Source organism: Hibiscus syriacus, unplaced genomic scaffold, assembly GCF_006381635.1.
Source record: "Hibiscus syriacus cultivar Baekdansim isolate YM2019G1 unplaced genomic scaffold, ASM638163v2 tig00116962_pilon, whole genome shotgun sequence".
NCBI classification, from domain to species: Eukaryota; Viridiplantae; Streptophyta; class Magnoliopsida; order Malvales; family Malvaceae; genus Hibiscus; species Hibiscus syriacus.
The window spans coordinates 4,096,729-4,114,347 of record NW_024063488.1 but is presented as its reverse complement, the minus strand read 5'-3'; the positions used below and the strand labels follow the sequence as shown (position 1 = coordinate 4,114,347).

Genomic DNA, 17,619 nt, shown 5'->3' with positions numbered 1-17,619 from the left:
TTGAATCTCATTTGGGTCTCTTTCGTTTCCTATGGGTGGAAACTCAAATTCATATACCTTGAATACTTGTGAAAGTTGGTATACGGGATCAACATAATTTTTGTAGTCCAAATGCGAATGTGAGCGAGCAGCAATGACATGAGAGCATAGATATTTGAGTGCTTGAAAGAAACCACAATCGCACCACCTCTCTTGCAGATTAACTCTGAAAGAGTTAGCTTCAATCCCTTGCAGCGGACGTGGCATTTCGATTACACGAAACAATTCACGGGTGCAAGAAAAATTTATAACTAACATCCCATTTGATGCAGCCACTTTTTTCTGTAAATCAACTACTAGTCTTGGGTGGTAAATATGTCCGTTTTGCATCCAAGTAAGAGCTTGTCCACCGAGCTTTGCAAAGAGTTGACCCAAATGAAAATAAGTCGTTTTAACCAACGCCGTGACTGGTAAATGACGCGCCCCCTTTAAGGTTGAATTTATTGCTTCAGCCAAGTTTGTTGTCATATGACCATAGCGATACCCCCCGTCATATGCATTTGTCTACATTTCTTTGCTGATGTCCATAATGTACTCGCACCCCTTCTTATTTTTGCCAAACAACTCTTGTAGTATCGACTCAAACCTTTGAGGTAAGAGTTCGTAACCTAAGCCATTAGGAATATGTAATAGTTAATATGAAGTATAAATAAGTAATAAGAAATTGATAGAAAAATTGGGAAAAAGTAACATACCCATCCGCACGACTAACTGACGTTCATCGTTCTTCTTGTATTTTCCGTAATAGTTTGCAGCAATATGACTGACACAATAACGATGTTGAACATGTGGAGGTCTATACATTGTACCCAAAGAGTCCATTGCTGCTTTTATCCCGGCTCCTCGGTCTGAAATAATGCATACTCGTTCCCTGGTGACAACATTTAAACGTAAATTTTTAAGGAAAAAAGCCCAAGACTCAGTGTCTTCTCCTTGAACGAGGGCAAACGCAACAGGAAGAATATTGCGGTTTCCATCTTGGACCACAGCCAATAATAAAACTTGTTTGTATTTCCCATACAAGAAAGTACCATCAATTTGGACAATTGGTTTACAGTACTTGACTGCATTAATACACTGAGGGTAAGTCCAAAAGACTCGGTAAAATTGGTAGCGATCGCGAACCATTCGATCATTCACGTAATGATGTTGAGTTTCGAACTCAACAATTGTCCCGGGATTAAGTCTTTGCACAACATGAAACCAACTGGGCAGCTCGTTGTAAGAGGAATCCCATTCGCCATGAAGTTTGCAAATGGCATTCTGTTTTGCCAACCACGCTTTTTTATATGAGACAGTGTACCCATATTGTGACTGTATAGCAGAAATCAACACTGCAACAGCTATATGAGAGCTTTGTTTCACAATGGGCATGATTGCTTGACAAATAATGTTGGAGTCCAAGTTGGGATGATCCTGGTTTATACCTGTTGCACAACATGTATGAGGACCGTTGTATCTGGTTAGTTCCCATAAGTTATTCTTCTTCTTCCTCTTTGATACACGGACCATCCATTGACATCCGTTGTCACGTTGGACGCAGTAGCAGACATATTTCTCCGTGTTAGATCGATCAACTCGGGATTGAACTGAGTTACGAATATTGTAACTCTTTATTGCCATCATTGCTTCCTCCTTCGATGCGAACTCCATTCCAATATGTAAATTACCGTCATTGACTGATGATTGAAGTCCATAGTTGCCAACATCAGGAAGATCTGGAAATTCAGGCTCATACATTGCATCATAATCAGCCTCATACATATGTGCAGGAAGTTCGGCTGGTGTTGTATTTATCGGAACGTCATCCTCATCATCATCAGAATGTACGTTAAACTGTGGTGAGTCAGGTTCAACGAATAATCCCGTTTCAGCACCATCTGCACCTGGCTCCCGAAGAGGTTCTTCTGGTGGAGATGAGGGTTCCTCCGATAATCCAATGTTGAGGTCAAATAAGTTCCCGCTTGCGTGTCCTCCCCTTGAACTTGAGGCCATTGTATCATGTGGGATGTGAATAGACTGTCGTCTCGTTGGCATTTCCATATGTAAGTCGAAAACATTGGCAGATGAATGTCTGCCCCTTGAAGTAGAAGAGATGTTGCCATATGGATTATTGGTGAAGCCACGTGGGTTGAGATCATAAGCAGTTGCAGATGAATGCCTTCCTATTGAACTTGATGGCATGGTATATGGCGTTGGATCCGCCATTAATGATGTGAAATCATTACAGATCAGTTGTGTCGGGCTATCAACTTGATCAGTTTGATATGCAATGCCAAAGTGAGAGGAATATGAGAGACCACGAGTTGCACGAACCTCAATAAAAGTGGCATACATTTCAATAAGAGATTGTGAACTCCCCATATGAGCATCAACCATCATAGAAACATCATCATCGTTTGAAAGCTGAAATGATGTATACGTGAGCGGAAAAAGTTCAGTAGGAAATCTGTACTGAAGTGAAGATAGTCTTCTCTGGCCTACTACACGAATCTTTAACGAAATTTTTGTGATTAACTCCACAATTGTGATGTTTCTCTTCAAGGTTAAGGGGATATAATGATCTGACTCAAAAACAACCCCCTCTTCAGCTTCCTTAATTTCTCCATCATACAAAACAACAGCAGAAAGACGACTCATTTTCAGAGAATTTGAGAATTTAGAGTTTGGGAATTTGAGAATTTGAAAGATTGTGAACTGAAGTTTGTTTTGAAAGTTTATAATATGTTGCATATAATAGTGTCTATAATCGGAGTACTATTCACATGAAGGCGCGTTTCCGGGGACGCGCCTTCCATTATTTCGTCAGAGAATATGTTATCATTGCCCTATTATGTCACTCATGTCCCTCGGGGACACTAGATATATCAGTACCTATTATTTCACTATTCACATGAAGGCGCATTCCCGGGGGCGCGCCTTCCATTATTTCGTCAGAGAATATGTTATCATTGCCCTATTATGTCACTCATGTCCCTCGGGGACACTAGATATATCAGTACCTATTATTTCTCAGGGGACATGAAGGCGCGTTCCCGGGGGCGCGCCTTCCATTATTTCGTCAGAGAATATGTTATCATTGCCCTATTATGTCACTCATGTCCCTCGGGGACACTAGATATATCAGTACCTATTATTTCACTATTCACATGAAGGCGCGTTCCCGGGGGCGCGCCTTCCATTATTTCATCAGAGAATATGTTATCATTGCCCTATTATGTCACTCATGTCCCTCGGGGACACTAGATATATCAGTACCTATTATTTCACTATTCACATGAAGGCGCGTTCCCGGGGACGCGCCTTCCATTATTTCATCAGATAATATGTTATCATTGCCCTATTATGTCATTCATGTCCCTCGGGGACACTAGATATATCAGTACCTATTACTTCACTATTCACATGAAGGCGCGTTCCCGGGGGCGCGCCTTCCATTATTTCATCAGAGAATATGTTATCATTGCCCTATTATTTCACTCATGTCCCTCGGGGACACTAGATATATCAGTAAATCAGGTAAATTATAACCAAAATTTAACTTCTTTTGAAAGTTCAACAAGTTAAGAATAGCTTAAATTAAAACGTTATGTGAAGTTTGAATAAATTAGATAAAATGTTATGGATAAATTGAATAAATGTGAAGTGATAAGTTGATTGTGACATTGAAATTGTATGGAATGAGCATTGAAATGTAACATTGAATAAATTGCCAATTCACCCCCTCTTGGTTGATTCCGTCGATCGATGAACTCAACATAAGTTGATTTTAATGTATACGTTTTAATATATATGTTAATGATAAAATCATATGTATGGATAAATTTAATTTCAATTTAAGTATTGTGAACTATAATTGGAATATAACTTTTAATTTCGAATACAATTGGAATATTAAGTTGAAATTTAATGTTAAATTTCGAATACTATAATTTATATTTTAAATTTAAATTTGAATAATATTATTTTTATTTTTATTTTAAATTTCGAATAATATAATTTGTATTTTAAAAACATTTATCAAACATTTAATGTTAAATGTGAATAAAAAATAACATTAAAAAATATGTATGTAACAACCATGAAACATTTAAATAACATAACCAAATTACATAAAATTCTGAAATATAATTATTTAAATAATATTAAATATAACTGGATCACCGATGTCGTCTTCTCGAATGAGTTCCACATGGCGGTGGTTGTCTATTTCGTGGAGGATTTCTTCGTGGAACTTATTCTTCAGTCTCCTCATCTTCACTATCATCATTAGCAACATTTTCTTCATTTGGTGTAGATGACGCTGAAGGGGCTGAAGGGCCTGTATAAAATAACGACCCTGGAGGAGTGCTAGTAACAATCCCACCGCTCCCCGGGAACTGTGAAAACTGTGGAAACATTGGCATCGATGTCTGTGATCCAGATGGAGATTGAGGTGTCTGCGGAGAAGCACCACCAGCCAAATAAGATGCATATGAACCATATGCTGGATCATTAAACATAGTCGTATATGCACCTCCATATGGTATAAAACCCTGCGGGCTAGGCATGTAACCTGGCGGGCTAGGAATGTAACCCTGCGGGCTCGGAATGTAACCCTGCGGGCTCGGAATGTAACCCTGCGGAGATGGCATATAAACTGGTGGGTTTGGCATATGAAGTGGAGGGCTGGGCATGTACCCCTGCGGCATCGACGAATAAGGATGTTGTGGTGGGACTGATGCATAACCGGTAGCGCCTTCTCTCCGTCCACGCGTCGGGGGACGATGATATTGAGACGGTTGACGTCTTTCTCGGCGCCTAGGAATGTTAACCCCTCGTGCTTCCGCCGAAAGTAGAAACGGCTTCCCATTTTCATTAAACCAGTCCATATAGTTATCCGTAACCATATGACCAGTTTCAGCATAATATTGTCGAGGGGCCACCAGTGTATATCGGTTCTCCCAAAGCGCAATCCAATATCTGTGTCTCACCACCCAGTTAATATCTTTCTTTCCTCGTCTATCTATGTTATGCACGTCGTCTAAATTCCTAGGAGCTCCAGGAATATATTGCGTACAACCATACTGACGGAGCACACGATCAACTGGATGCCACTCAATAATAGCATAACATATAAGAGGTATAACTGATATCCATACCTCTAATGACCCACTAAGGTGGGGTGGGATGCAAGCTTTCACTTCATCGCTCGCATAAGGTATCCACTGAAACTGAAATATAAATATACAATTCAAATAAATAAAATATTCTAATTATATCTAACATTTTAAATTAAAATATTAATAATTAAACAAATTTAAAAACATACCTCAGACCCAGCTTTCGTATCAATAAGTAAACGAATTTCCTCTAACCCATTAGGTATACTTTTATGGTCCTTTCTTTTCATCGACCACCTATGAAATATAATATAAACTAAATATCACCCTATTTAATTGAAAATATTAAAATCAAAATTTAGTTCGAAAATTACCTCAACAATAAGGGGAATACGTATGGTTCATTCACGATCGGGCATAAGAAAGGCATACGGAACCACGCCCATGATTGTAGAAGCAGAAGACATCCACCGATAGCAGTTTTCTTATAATTCGTCGCCCGACACATTTCTCTAAAGAGAAATGCCAAAACTGCAGCACCCCAACTATATCTTTCAGCTTCATCAAAATCGATCAGATGCCGCAACCACATACAATGCACCTGGTTGCGAGATTTGTCGGGCATCAATATTCCTCCAATTATTCGTAGAATATATGCCCGAGCACATGCATTTGCTTGATCCTCTGAAGCATTTTCATTTAAAACCTCAAAATTAACTTTCAACCAAGATAAAGCTATTCTACCTCCATTAAACTCTGGCGGAGCAGCTCCAAGATAATCAATGCACATTGATTGCCAATCACCATCCTCCATACCACACATCATATTTCCGTCGACGGGAAGCCCCAGATGCATAGAGACATCCTCCAATGTAATTGTCGCCTCTCCACATGGAAGGTGAAAAGTGTGTGTCTCGGGCCTCCACCTCTCAATCAGTGCAGAAATTAGGACAGGTTCGAGTTTGCAACCGCCTATAATTGTTGCAATATACCCGAACCCGGCAGAAGCCAAATATGGCAAAATACGTTCCAGTGTCGGTATACATGGATTTTTAATAAAAGTCTCTAAAATACGATCAGTATCCTAAATAATATACATTATAAAAAATAAAAATTAATATAAATTCATAATAACTTTAAAATAAAAATAAATTTAAATATTAACATTAATTATAAAAAATATTACCATATCGCTAAAATGTCTGGAGATATGATCAATATCCAATCGTAACAGCATTTCGTTTTCCATTATAACTGTAGACAAAACAATATAATTAGCAAAAAAAATTAATAATTCTAAATAAATAATAATTATATAAATATTATTTTAATGAAAAAATAATATTTACATAAATATATTAATATAAAAAATAATAACTATTTAAAAAAATATTAACATAAAAATAAATTTCTTACCACTAATAACAAATTTAAAACTCAAATAGTTGGAGAATTTGACTTATATAAGAGAGGAGAATATGATTTTGGTGTGAAGAATGAGGGAGGGTTGAGGGGGTTTATATAGGGGAGGAGGAGGGGTAGTTAGGAAAAACGGATGGGGGCATTTATGACATTTAATGGAAGGCGCGTCCCCGGGGATGCGCTTTCCACATGTGTCTGCTGATATGGCAAAGGCGCGTCCCCGGGGATGCGCCTTCCATACGTGGCATCCAACTCAACGAAAACTCGGGTAAAGCGCGTCCCCGGAGACGCACCTTTGCCAACTTAGGAGAAAGGGTGCTACTTATGAAAATATTGGTCAAACGGTGTCAGAAAGAGAAAATAAAAAAAAACGATGTCATGTAATTTAGCCACTCAAGGCATGAGGCATCCCAATGCGGTTACGATCACCTGTGCCACAAACAAACAAAAGAATTGCAGGCACTTAAGTACACTGCATGACACGTATGATGGGCCTGACCTAGGGGAAGCAGTTAATTATGTCATTTTTTATCCGTCGGATCATCTTAATTTTCCCACCTAATCTCATATTTTAAGTAATTGTCGTTAATTAAAAAACTAAAATATAGAAATAATGAGAATTATGTTTGATAAAAGATAAGAGTTCTTTTTGGTGTACTTCTGATTCTTCAAGGTTTTCTTATACAAAACTTCCAATTTAATATTAAATAAACCATATTAGACTGTTTACTAATTAAACGACAAAACGCAACTGCAAAATAAAGAGCTCTGTGACCGTGAGGAATCATTACGAGGAGCGAGGTCTTTCATAGTGGGGTCCACTCCTTTTGGACCCACTAAATCATAGAGTTTTGACGGCCTTATTTGACGCCGTTTAATCTATTGTTTGGGTCCACCGCAAATGATGTGGCAAACCAAAAATGATCAAACTTCGTACACTGTAATAAATTATTTGGTAAAACCATATATTTGATGTATTATTTATTATCATATTATTTATTATTTAATTATTTATAATAAAAGTGTATTTAATATTATATTTTAATCATTTTTTTAGTTTTAACGATTAATTTAATAAAAATAATGATAATATATAATATAAATTACAATTTTATCCTTCAAATTCATATATTCTATCAAATTAATCCTAATTTAAAATATTAAATTTAATTTAATCCTTAATATTTAAAAATCCTATCAATTTATCCGTTTTTAATTTTCCTCTTCTTTTATCATTTATCCTTATTTTCATCTTATTCCCCATGAACTTGAAGAAAAAAAAGTATTTTGATGCTTAAAAACCAACACAAATGTGAGATTTTCAACCTAAAAAACAAAAACCTAAAAAAAAAGGAAATCTCTATATCTTAATTGATTTTATTCGGTACTTACATGGATTATAACAACAACAACAAAACCATATTCCCATATGCAGTGGGTAAGGGGAGATAGAGTAATAGGCTGCCCCAACGTCAGGTTGAGAGTAGCTTTCATGGAAGACCTCTGGCAGTGAGAAAATAAAAATAAAGATAAAACACAATGCATATATAAATAAATCAATAAAATATATAGTTGAACAATCTTCATACGCAGTCTTCATATGCACGTCTGTAATGAGAAGTAATCCCTGCAAATAAATCTCTGCATAAAAATCTCTGCTTATAGACAGAAAACGTTAGAAGGATACACAAAAATCAACGATAGCAAGCTACGAGAATGAGTAAAGTCAAATGGGTTAAAACCTAAACTAAGTCAACACTACATAGTTTAGATTAATAAAAATATATATTTTAAGATTAAAATTATTTTTATATTAAATAACATCATTGTTTTAGTTAAATCAACAGTAAAAATTGACAATGAATGATTAAAATAAAAACAAAATGTAACATATATAATTTTGCAAAAAAAAATATATACAATAATAAATAAATTGCCAAATATATAGTTTATCCTAAATTATTTACCATTACCATTTTTTGTTGTGTAAACGCGGCAAAAAACTTTTATTGAATTAATATATTTTTAAGTGAGTTTTACGTAATTCTAAAAATGAAATATTAATTCTAATCAATTACGATCGATTATTAATTCAATCAATTATTAATATTAAAATTTGTTTATATTTTATTCTCATGTTAAATTTTAAAAAAGTATATTTCAATTTATGGTTATAAACAAACTCATAATAAAAAATAAATGCATTTATACATGTTTATTCATTATATACTAATGCATATATTCTTTTTAATTAAAAAACATATTTAATCAATAATTAGTTGGTTTAAATAGATGAGACATTAGATCATTTAAGTAATATCAAAAGTTGAAATTATGATATTTATAATAGATAATTATATATTTTAAAATTTTTAATTTCAAAATAAATGTTTATCTCTCCTTAAAATATTTGATAAACATAATGTAATTGCTTAGGCTCTTGCTTCCTCTTCATTTGATTTTTTTTATAAATGCTATTTTTTTTAAAAAATAAAATAAATTAATTTAATAATAATTTTTTTTTAGAAAAAAATTAATAATAGAACTTTTAATTACTGCACATAGATAAAATTTACCATGCAAAAGATTACCTGGCTATCAAGAACAGTCACGCTCACAAAGAAAGCATTCAGTAGATACTGTTATATACAAACTACAAACACCGTATACAAATACCCCCATTTCTTTCTTTAATGATTAAAGAGGAGAGAAGAGTATAACAGAAGCCTCAGCGGTTCCCTGTTTCTCTGATTTTGATGCATTGCAGATGAAGCAAAAAGAAATAAACTAAAAATCTTCAATAAAAAAAACCCAAAATGGAAGAAAATAATTATATAGAGAGAGTTTATGTTTTTTCTAAGCCAAAGTAACATCTATTTCTGCATTTCGGGTTTTCTATTTTATTTTCTTTCTCCTTTCAGGTATCAATAGAAGAAAACCAGGTGGGTTGTTTTTTTCTTCTTTTCCATTTATTATTTTTTAGAAATTTTTTATCAATATGCATTTGTTAGCATCTGGGATTTAAAAGGTTGGATCTTTATTCGAAACCAGTTTGATTTTCAAGGTTTCCCCCTTTTCCCTTCGTGTTTTAACTCTGACTTTGATGAAGCTTATGCTGATTTTGATGCATGCAAGGTCCTTTTTTGGGGCTAAATGTTATTGCTTTATCCATTCTTTGAGTACTCATTTGATGCTTTTTTTTGCGGAAATTTGTATCTTGATTTGATCTAACTTTTTTGTTTGAGTTTCTTCTTCATCCCTCCCCCCTTGTTCTCTGTCATCTATCTTGAAAGTTCCTCAAATCTGTCTGATTTTTAGGAATCTTGTAGATTTTTTGTTAATGATAATCTGGGATTTGGTTAATGTCGATCAACAAAATCTACGCTAGCCTCATTTCTAGCTGCATCTTTATAGAGTTGAATGTAAATTAACGATCGGCTTTGTTGTTTCTTTGCTTTGTATATTTATATAGTTCATTGTTGCATATCAACTATAGATGGATCGTCCGCTTGTTGATTTTGATTTACCTTATCATATTAAACAAAAGTCTGGCAGGACTCGTTTCCTTCATTAGATTCTTCATGGGATCTCGAAAACGTCTTTAGATGAAGAGATATTAGAGCTTTGTTAACGTTTTAAAGTTTTTTTTCCTATCCCCATCTTACATTGTTGATGTGATTCAAGAATCTTGTGCTGTTTTTATTTATTTTTATTTGGTTTGCTAGAGGACACGACTAAACTTCTGTTTTTGAAGTTAAATTACTATGATTTTGTTCTGCTTATTTGCCATGTATCGTCCGAAAGTTTATACATCCTGTGTGTCAGATACTTTTCCCTTTATAAATATATATATATATATATATATATATATATATATATAAAAGGTATTGCTATACATGGTACTTGTTTTGTTATTTTTATCACTAGCATGTGTTTTATATTGATGGATTCTTAATTCTGATGCAGTAAGGAGTTGCTGGTTTTCTTGCTAAATGGTTGAGGTTTTATAGATAATGCAGTGTAAGAAAACATACTTTATAAGCAAGTTCAATGGATGGTAATCTGATGGCTGATCCTGATTCAGAGTCCTCTACATTGGGTTTAAGGCACATAAGCAGCTCACTTTTCAATATTCCTGGTTTCCTTGTTGGATTTAGCTCTAAGGGTCCTTCGGATTATGATTCAGTGCGAAGCCCTACATCACCTCTCGATTTTAGAGTTTTTGCAAATTTTAGCAACCCTTTTGGGGTTAGGTCTCCTAGATCTCCATCTCAAAGTGGTTGTCAAAAGAAGTGGGATTGCAATAATATAGGTTTGGGCATTGTGAATTTGCTTGCTGATGACATTAAACCGGATGGTGGAGACCTTGATTCTTCGAAGAGAAAGAACATAATATTTGGACCACAGGTGAAGGCTAAATTTCCTTGCTCCTCGAGCTATTCCCATGAATTCCTCGGTAATTCAATGAAAGCCAATTCTTTGCCTAGGAATTACATAATCTCCCAGCTTTTCCAAGCTGGAAAATCCAATGCCAAGTCAACAATTTCTAGTCGTGGCTTTGGAAATGAGGAGGTACAGGTAGAGCCCAAACCAGATCCTGGGCTTTCCCCCTTTTTTATTTCCTCAACGGAAAACCCGAAGTTGAGTTCCAGAAGTTTTTGTTCAGAGAATGGAACCATCAGCACTAATAGTTCACCTTTGCCAATTGGCAAATCTTTGCAAGTAGATAATTCTTTGGTAAGTAAACCAAGTTCTCTTCCTATACTCTTGAGCCATAGCCTGGTATCTCTTCCTGCAAATGAGATAGAGCTTTCGGAGGATTATACTTGTATAATTTCTCATGGTCCGAACCCTAAAACGACTCATGTTTTTGGTGACTGTATTTTGGAATGTCACAACAACGAGTTAACAATTTTTGACCAAAAACCTGAACCCTGTGCCGAAGTGCCTCCACCAGGTAACGGCGAAAAGACTTCAGCACTTTACCCCTTCGATGAGTATTTGAGCTTCTGTTACACTTGCAAGAAAAAACTAGAGAAAGACGAAGACATTTACATGTACAGGTTTGTACTCTTTACGTCCCCACACAACTCTTACTTAAGGTTGCATCTTGTTGTAAATTGTAATGGCCGAGTGTTTGATCTCCTGAGTCTTGCAGAGGTGAAAAGGCATTTTGCAGCCTTGATTGCCGCTCTGAGGAGATTTTTGCGGAGGAGGAAATGGAGAAAACTTGTAATAATTCCTCCAACGGTTCTCCGGAGCAGGGCAACGAGGAAGACCTCTTCCCAATGGGTATGTCCATTAACATGTAATGGACTATTATTATGATTGCTTTTTGTAGGCATCGATGCCAAGAGTGATGACTTTAACCTGGATGATCATCTGTTCATAAAGAAAGAGCTGTTTATGTGAATTTACTTGCAGCCATGGATGATCAAAGCATAAATCACTAATCAGCATTGAGTTTAATTTATAGTTCGGAGATATAATACTAATAGACGGCTGTTGCATTATAATTTTGATTAGACGAGACCCATCTCATCGGTTTTCTTCTGCTTTCTATATCTTTTGCTCCTCTGTGAGCTGCTGTATAAATCTCTTGAACTTGAAGAACTCAATGTTGAATTCTGAATGCATGTCCGTTAATATTACTTGTCTGTAGTAATTTAATAGCTCAATTATGAATTTATATCCCAATCTCAGAACCGTCTATGCTATTCGTTCATTCTATTATATATAATCACTGTGTAGGAGGCACCCGCTTGATAGTCAACCCATCCTTTCTAAATATATTGGAAGATAATGAGGAACGTTTCAAAAAAGAAAAAAAAAAGATCACGAGGAAATCCAATGCACCCATCTTTAGTAGCATTAACGGAATAAATTAAGACCCAAAATGTGAGACGAAGAAAGTTTGTGCAATTAGTAGAGTTTGAAATGACTAATTAATAAATAAATAGGTTTTATTCGATTGAATTTATCAGTTTTGAAATGACTAAGTTTGTGCTTCGGATCTGTTTGAGCAACTGAAGAACTCAAGAACGGAATGTAAAGAGCTCGAGTCTAAGATTTCAAGTGTCAGGTTCGAGTTTGATGAAGCTAAACTAAGACTGCTGGGTAGCCTTGATGAGGCCAAACAAAGTGGCAAAGTTCTTGCCAGTGAGCTCTCAGCTTCAAAAGAGCTGCTGAAGAAAACTAGGGAGGAGCTGCAGACTTTTTCTCATGAGCTGACATCTATGATAGAAAACCGTGATAGCCTTCAAAGGGAATTGGTAGATGTTTATAAAAAAGCAGAAACCACGGCCAACGATTTGAAAGAAGAGAAAGTTATTGTTTCTTATTTAAAGAAAGAACTGCAGGCTCTGGAGAAGCATATCTTGAAGGATAAAGAAGCAAGAAAATCACTTGAAACAGACCTGGAAGAGGCTATCAAGTCACTTGATGAGGTGAACCAAAATATATTGAAACTTTCTATGGATCTCGAAAGTGCTAATGCTAAAATATCTGGTCTCGAGGATGAGAAAATGGTTCTCTATAGAACACTTACACAGCAGAAGCATGCGTCCAAAGAAGCCCAAGAAAACATGGAAGATGCTCATAAGCTTGTGATGTCACTTGGCAAGGAAAGGGATAGTTTGGAAAAGCAAGTGAAGAAACTCGAGGACGAACTGGCATCCGCTAAGGGAGAAATACTACGGTTGAGGAGTCAAATAAGTTCATCCGAAGTTCTAGTAAACGATAAGCCTAGGCAGAGAGATGAAAGTGAAGCTGAAGCAATGGTGACGGCCAGTGCAAGGAAAACTACTACCAGGAGGAGAAAAAGTAGCTCAAAATGAGGTAGACGATTAACCATCCTGAGCTATAATATACTCTTATCATGGATTTGATTGTTGCGTATTAATTTTTCGCAATATCTTTGTATTGTTGTGATATAAATCTAAAGCTGACGGCGAGCATGCTGAGTAAGGAATTTACTTAAGCATGTAAAATTCCATTGTATGATACCACAGTATTGTTGTTATATAAATCTGACACCCAGTCTGTCAAATTAAGGAATTTACTTTTGCATGTAAAGCTCCATTGTTTATTTCGAACTGATGGAATGCTAACACAAGTTATCAATTAATAACATAGTGATTAAAATAAGTGAAATTTAAAAATTGAATGACAAATTTGAAAAATTATAAAGTTGAGTAACCAAAATAGAAACCTAAACAAAATTGAGGGAAGAATAATAGTTTACCCTACATTGTTCAACATAATTACTGGAAAAGGAAAATATTAAAAATGAATAACTCTCTAGAGTCTCGACCATAGTAATAATCGAACCCACGACAAATCTAATGAAATTGTTGATAAAATTGAACCTGAGGCAGAGGAAATAAATTAGCCTACCCTTATTCCCATTTGTAATAGGGTAAGGGGAGATAAGATAATAGACTGTCCCCAACGCTAGGTTGAGAGTAGTTTCCGTGGGAGACTTCCAAATTATGAAATGCCGACTTCAAGATTAAAAACCTTATGCTTTACCAACTGAGCTGGATGGTCATTTCACAGAGGAAATATGTTCTTTAAATCCTTAATTCATTATTTCTTTACATTTTAATTCATATTCAAGAATTCAAAAAATATTCATATTCAAAGTCTCGAATGATTACAAGATATTGTATGTTCAGAATTTTATCCAATCATTGATGATTCGAAAACATTTTACAAATATAATTATTTGAACTTATGTTCGAGTAAAAAATAATTCATCTTCATAGAGAATTTTTCTTATGTAGGGGCACAACAAATTATAATTTTTTAAAGAGTTAATTGTATATCGTATGTTGTTTTTTTATTGTAAATTAATCTTTAAAATTTTTGTTATTCTAAATTTATCTTAAGACTGTGGTTTTTATTCTAACTTGATCCTTAAACTTTTAAATATTTTAATTCTATATTAAAACTATGAGCCTAGTTTTAAATTAATCCTCAAATTTTTTATCATTCTAATTTCATCTACAAACTATCAATATATGTCAATTTTAAGTTAATCCACAAAGTTTTGATCATTCTATTTTCTAATTTTTGTTTATATCACATCAATATTCAAATGATAGTTAATAATTTTATTAACTAGGGACGTAATTAACATATATCGATAATTTATGGATGAAATTAGAATGATCAAAAGTTTGTGGATTAATTTAGGATTAGAATCTTAGTTTTGAGATGGAATTAGAATATTTTAAAGTTGAAGGATCAAGTTAGAATGAAAATATTTGAAAATGAAATTAGTATGATCAAAAGTTTGGGGACTAAGTAAGAATGATAGTCATAGGTTGGAGATAAAATTAGAATGATCAAAAGTTTAGGGACGAATTTAAAATGATAGTCATAATTTGGAGTCTTGTGGTGTATTTAACTCTTCTTTAAATTGACTGCATATGAATACTGATTAGCTATGTATTTATGTATTTATTTATACATGCATTGCATTTTATCTAAATTTTTAATTTTCTGAATGCCGGAGGTCTTCCACGGAAGCTACTCTCAACCTGGCGTTAGGGGTAGCCTACTACCCTACCTCCCCTTACCCCATACATATGGGAATTGGGTTTTGTTGTTGTTTAAATTGAAAAAAAGAAGGAGGTTTTGGGAAAACAAAATTTGCAGAATTCATTCAACTATACGGTTCCTCGTCTATCTCTTGTATCGATCTCCATATTCAATATTTAATCTTCACTTTCTTCCTTCAATTATTTTGAACCAAAATCTCAATTTTATTTAAGTTACCTGGCATTGGGAAATATATATTTGTATTTAATTTATCTGAGAAATAACTGTTGATTTTTCTTATCAGATTCGGGTTTGTTCCTCTCCGGGCTCGCTGATTTACCAGATCCGAGTTCACCAAGTCTCGTTCTTGGGTACACTAAAAAGTGAAAAATTTTGAACACCAAACTCAGTTTAACATTGGATTTTCATTGTTTACGAACTGGGTTTTTCTTTAGCTTTCAAAAGTTTCAGCTTGGCAGCCAATGGTTTTGCATTAGTCCCTCTCTTTTTCTTTTTTTTAAAGAATTGGGGTTCCAAGAAAATTATTCAAAGGAACCAGTTATTTATTTAAGATCTGACACTTGGATATAAGGAAAATTTAGATATTGAGAAATTGAAAGGGTTATTTGAATTGCAGTCATGTTCTATGGGGCGATGGTATGGGATCCTTGGCTTATTGTAGCCCAAATTGTTTGCCTTCAATGCTTATACTACCTGACGCTTGGAGTCTTCTTGTCCTTTCTTGTTGGTACTCATGTTTCTCGTATGAGCTTGGTCTATTTCTTTGACTTTGCTACTCTTACATCCTCAACCCTTGTCGGCTGGTGTGTCATTGTTTCGTTTCTGTTCAGCGCTGTTGCAGGGTGAGAAACTGAGAATATAATTCCCTCCATAAATTTTAGATTTGCTTCATTTGTATAATTATCTGCCTAACTTTTGATTGCCTTTATAGAAGAAATGATCGGTTACTATATGGATATACTAACTATTAGATTTGCTTTAATATAAATTATTATTTTCATAAATGAATGTTTTGCTCACCCATGGCCTAACCTTTTCTGTGTACCTCATAACAACTAATGGTTGCTTGTGATTGAACTAAATAATCCCCATTGCTTTTGTTTTATCCATGGTTATAAGTTGTAGAACTGGCTTTGATCATTATACAGGCTATGTCCTACACTTGTGATGTTTAATAATGGTCTGTGACATTAGTGTTATAATATGTCTACTTTTTCTGATACTAAACACTAGGGTTTAGAAATCTCTGCACATGCCTTTTGAAGTCGAAATGTAAAGTTGATTGAGCCTTGAACTCTTTTTTAGGATACTGTAGTTAAGCTTGGAAGTAATTTACCTCCCTGCCCAAGTCATTGGATCTGTAAATTTTGCTGATTCAGTTTTTCGTTATGAGGGTTATTTAGTTGTGAATTAATGGCCAGAGCTAAATGTTAGTTCTATAAAGATATTATCTCCATTAAGTCTTGGAAGTATACTGTACTGATAATCTAGGCATTTTTTAAGCTTAGCTCATTTTAACTTGCATTTTTGTTTTATTTGGTCTTACCAGAGCCGGCTACATGATTTATTTGATTGAAAGGGCAAAGAAGTGCTTAGATTTTTCGGCCACCCTCTATATTATCCATCTTTTTATATGCCTTGTATATGGAGGTTGGCCTTCCTCTGTTACCTGGTGGGTTGTAAATGGTACTGGAGTTGCAGTGATGGCTTTGTTAGGTGAATATTTATGCATTAAATGGGAACTGAGAGAGATTCCCACTCGATACAGATCAAGTAAGAGATAATTCGTATATATGCTAAGAGTGACTTATTAATTATAATATGAAATATTTTTTTTCCTTTATTGGTTTATAGCAGTGATGTTCTTGGAGGCATTTCCAGGAAAAAGAGTTTTTTTTTTTTAACTTTTTTCCTTTTGTTTCTTAATCCCAAACTGTTGGAAAAAATGAAGAAGAAGATCCATTCTCATGCTAGTTATCTGATCTAAGAAAATATAGAAATAAAAAAAATCCAGTTCTTTAGCTAAAGCTAAAACATAAAACGGAAATGGTTCAAATACTTGTTCAGCCATTGACCTAGGACATTGCTAGTTTTTTGAGTTGGAGTTTAACATGCCACATTATTTATGGTCTTTGTTCCTTTTCAGTTTATAATTCTTTTTAGTTTCACTTAATGTCATACTATGGACTGAATTTGAAACTAATCCATGCAGATATTTGACTGACGAAGAATCACATGTGAAGAAATTCCTCGCAGCATTAAAATTCATGGTATTTCTTCACTTCTTTGGAAGAGCTGAAGGATATAGTTCTCTTGATATGAAATCTAATCTGCAATGAGAAATATCTAGCTTAAGTTAAATTATCTAAAGATGGCCGAGAGCTGGGATTAGTGGTGCTTAAGTGATATGAAGCTGGAGCACATAAGTATGCATTCATTTGAGGGAGATCTTAGTTTACAATGATTCACTGCAGCTGATACTGTTTTTTGA

General features: G+C 34.7%; 3 protein-coding genes across 5 annotated transcripts; all 3 read left to right on the top strand.

The window, feature by feature from the left end:
• The first annotated feature begins 1,937 nt into the window (after positions 1-1,937).
• LOC120190322 (protein SYS1 homolog) lies at positions 1,938-17,471 on the top strand. 3 transcript variants are annotated; one of them, XM_039193410.1, is made up of 5 exons: positions 4,464-4,476; positions 11,714-11,723; positions 12,620-12,624; positions 15,728-15,970; positions 16,678-16,981. In XM_039193410.1, exons 4-5 carry the CDS (start codon positions 15,747-15,749, stop codon positions 16,910-16,912), a joined length of 459 nt encoding a protein of 152 aa, XP_039049341.1. In that variant the 5' UTR covers positions 4,464-4,476; positions 11,714-11,723; positions 12,620-12,624; positions 15,728-15,746; the 3' UTR covers positions 16,913-16,981. The 3 variants fall into 3 exon arrangements, with proteins under 3 accessions (XP_039049342.1, XP_039049341.1, XP_039049343.1); XM_039193411.1 differs by lacking the exons at positions 4,464-4,476; positions 11,714-11,723 and adding an exon at positions 1,938-1,949 and having other exon boundaries at positions 12,618-12,624; XM_039193412.1 differs by lacking the exons at positions 4,464-4,476; positions 11,714-11,723; positions 12,620-12,624 and adding an exon at positions 17,341-17,471 and having other exon boundaries at positions 15,507-15,970; positions 16,678-16,901.
• Positions 9,307-11,956, top strand: LOC120190320 (FCS-Like Zinc finger 8-like). Its single transcript, XM_039193409.1, has 3 exons — positions 9,307-9,505; positions 10,530-11,626; positions 11,722-11,956. Exons 2-3 carry the CDS (start codon positions 10,614-10,616, stop codon positions 11,873-11,875), a joined length of 1,167 nt encoding a protein of 388 aa, XP_039049340.1. The 5' UTR covers positions 9,307-9,505; positions 10,530-10,613; the 3' UTR covers positions 11,876-11,956.
• LOC120190247 (MAR-binding filament-like protein 1-1) lies at positions 12,366-13,513 on the top strand. The gene is made up of 2 exons (XM_039193349.1): positions 12,366-12,374; positions 12,587-13,513. Exons 1-2 carry the CDS (start codon positions 12,366-12,368, stop codon positions 13,397-13,399), a joined length of 822 nt encoding a protein of 273 aa, XP_039049280.1. The 3' UTR covers positions 13,400-13,513.
• Positions 17,472-17,619: the final 148 nt, after the last annotated feature.

Excerpts from the sequence above, each read along its gene's own strand:
- LOC120190320 (XM_039193409.1), top strand. The coding sequence starts at position 10,614 with ATGGATGGTAATCTGATGGCTGATCCTGATTCAGAGTCCTCTACATTG. Across the intron at positions 11,627-11,721 it reads GAAGACATTTACATGTACAG|AGGTGAAAAGGCATTTTGCA; the intron begins GTTTGTACTCTT and ends TGAGTCTTGCAG.
- LOC120190322 (XM_039193411.1), top strand. The coding sequence starts at position 15,747 with ATGTTCTATGGGGCGATGGTATGGGATCCTTGGCTTATTGTAGCCCAA. Across the intron at positions 15,971-16,677 it reads CTGTTCAGCGCTGTTGCAGG|AGCCGGCTACATGATTTATT; the intron begins GTGAGAAACTGA and ends TGGTCTTACCAG.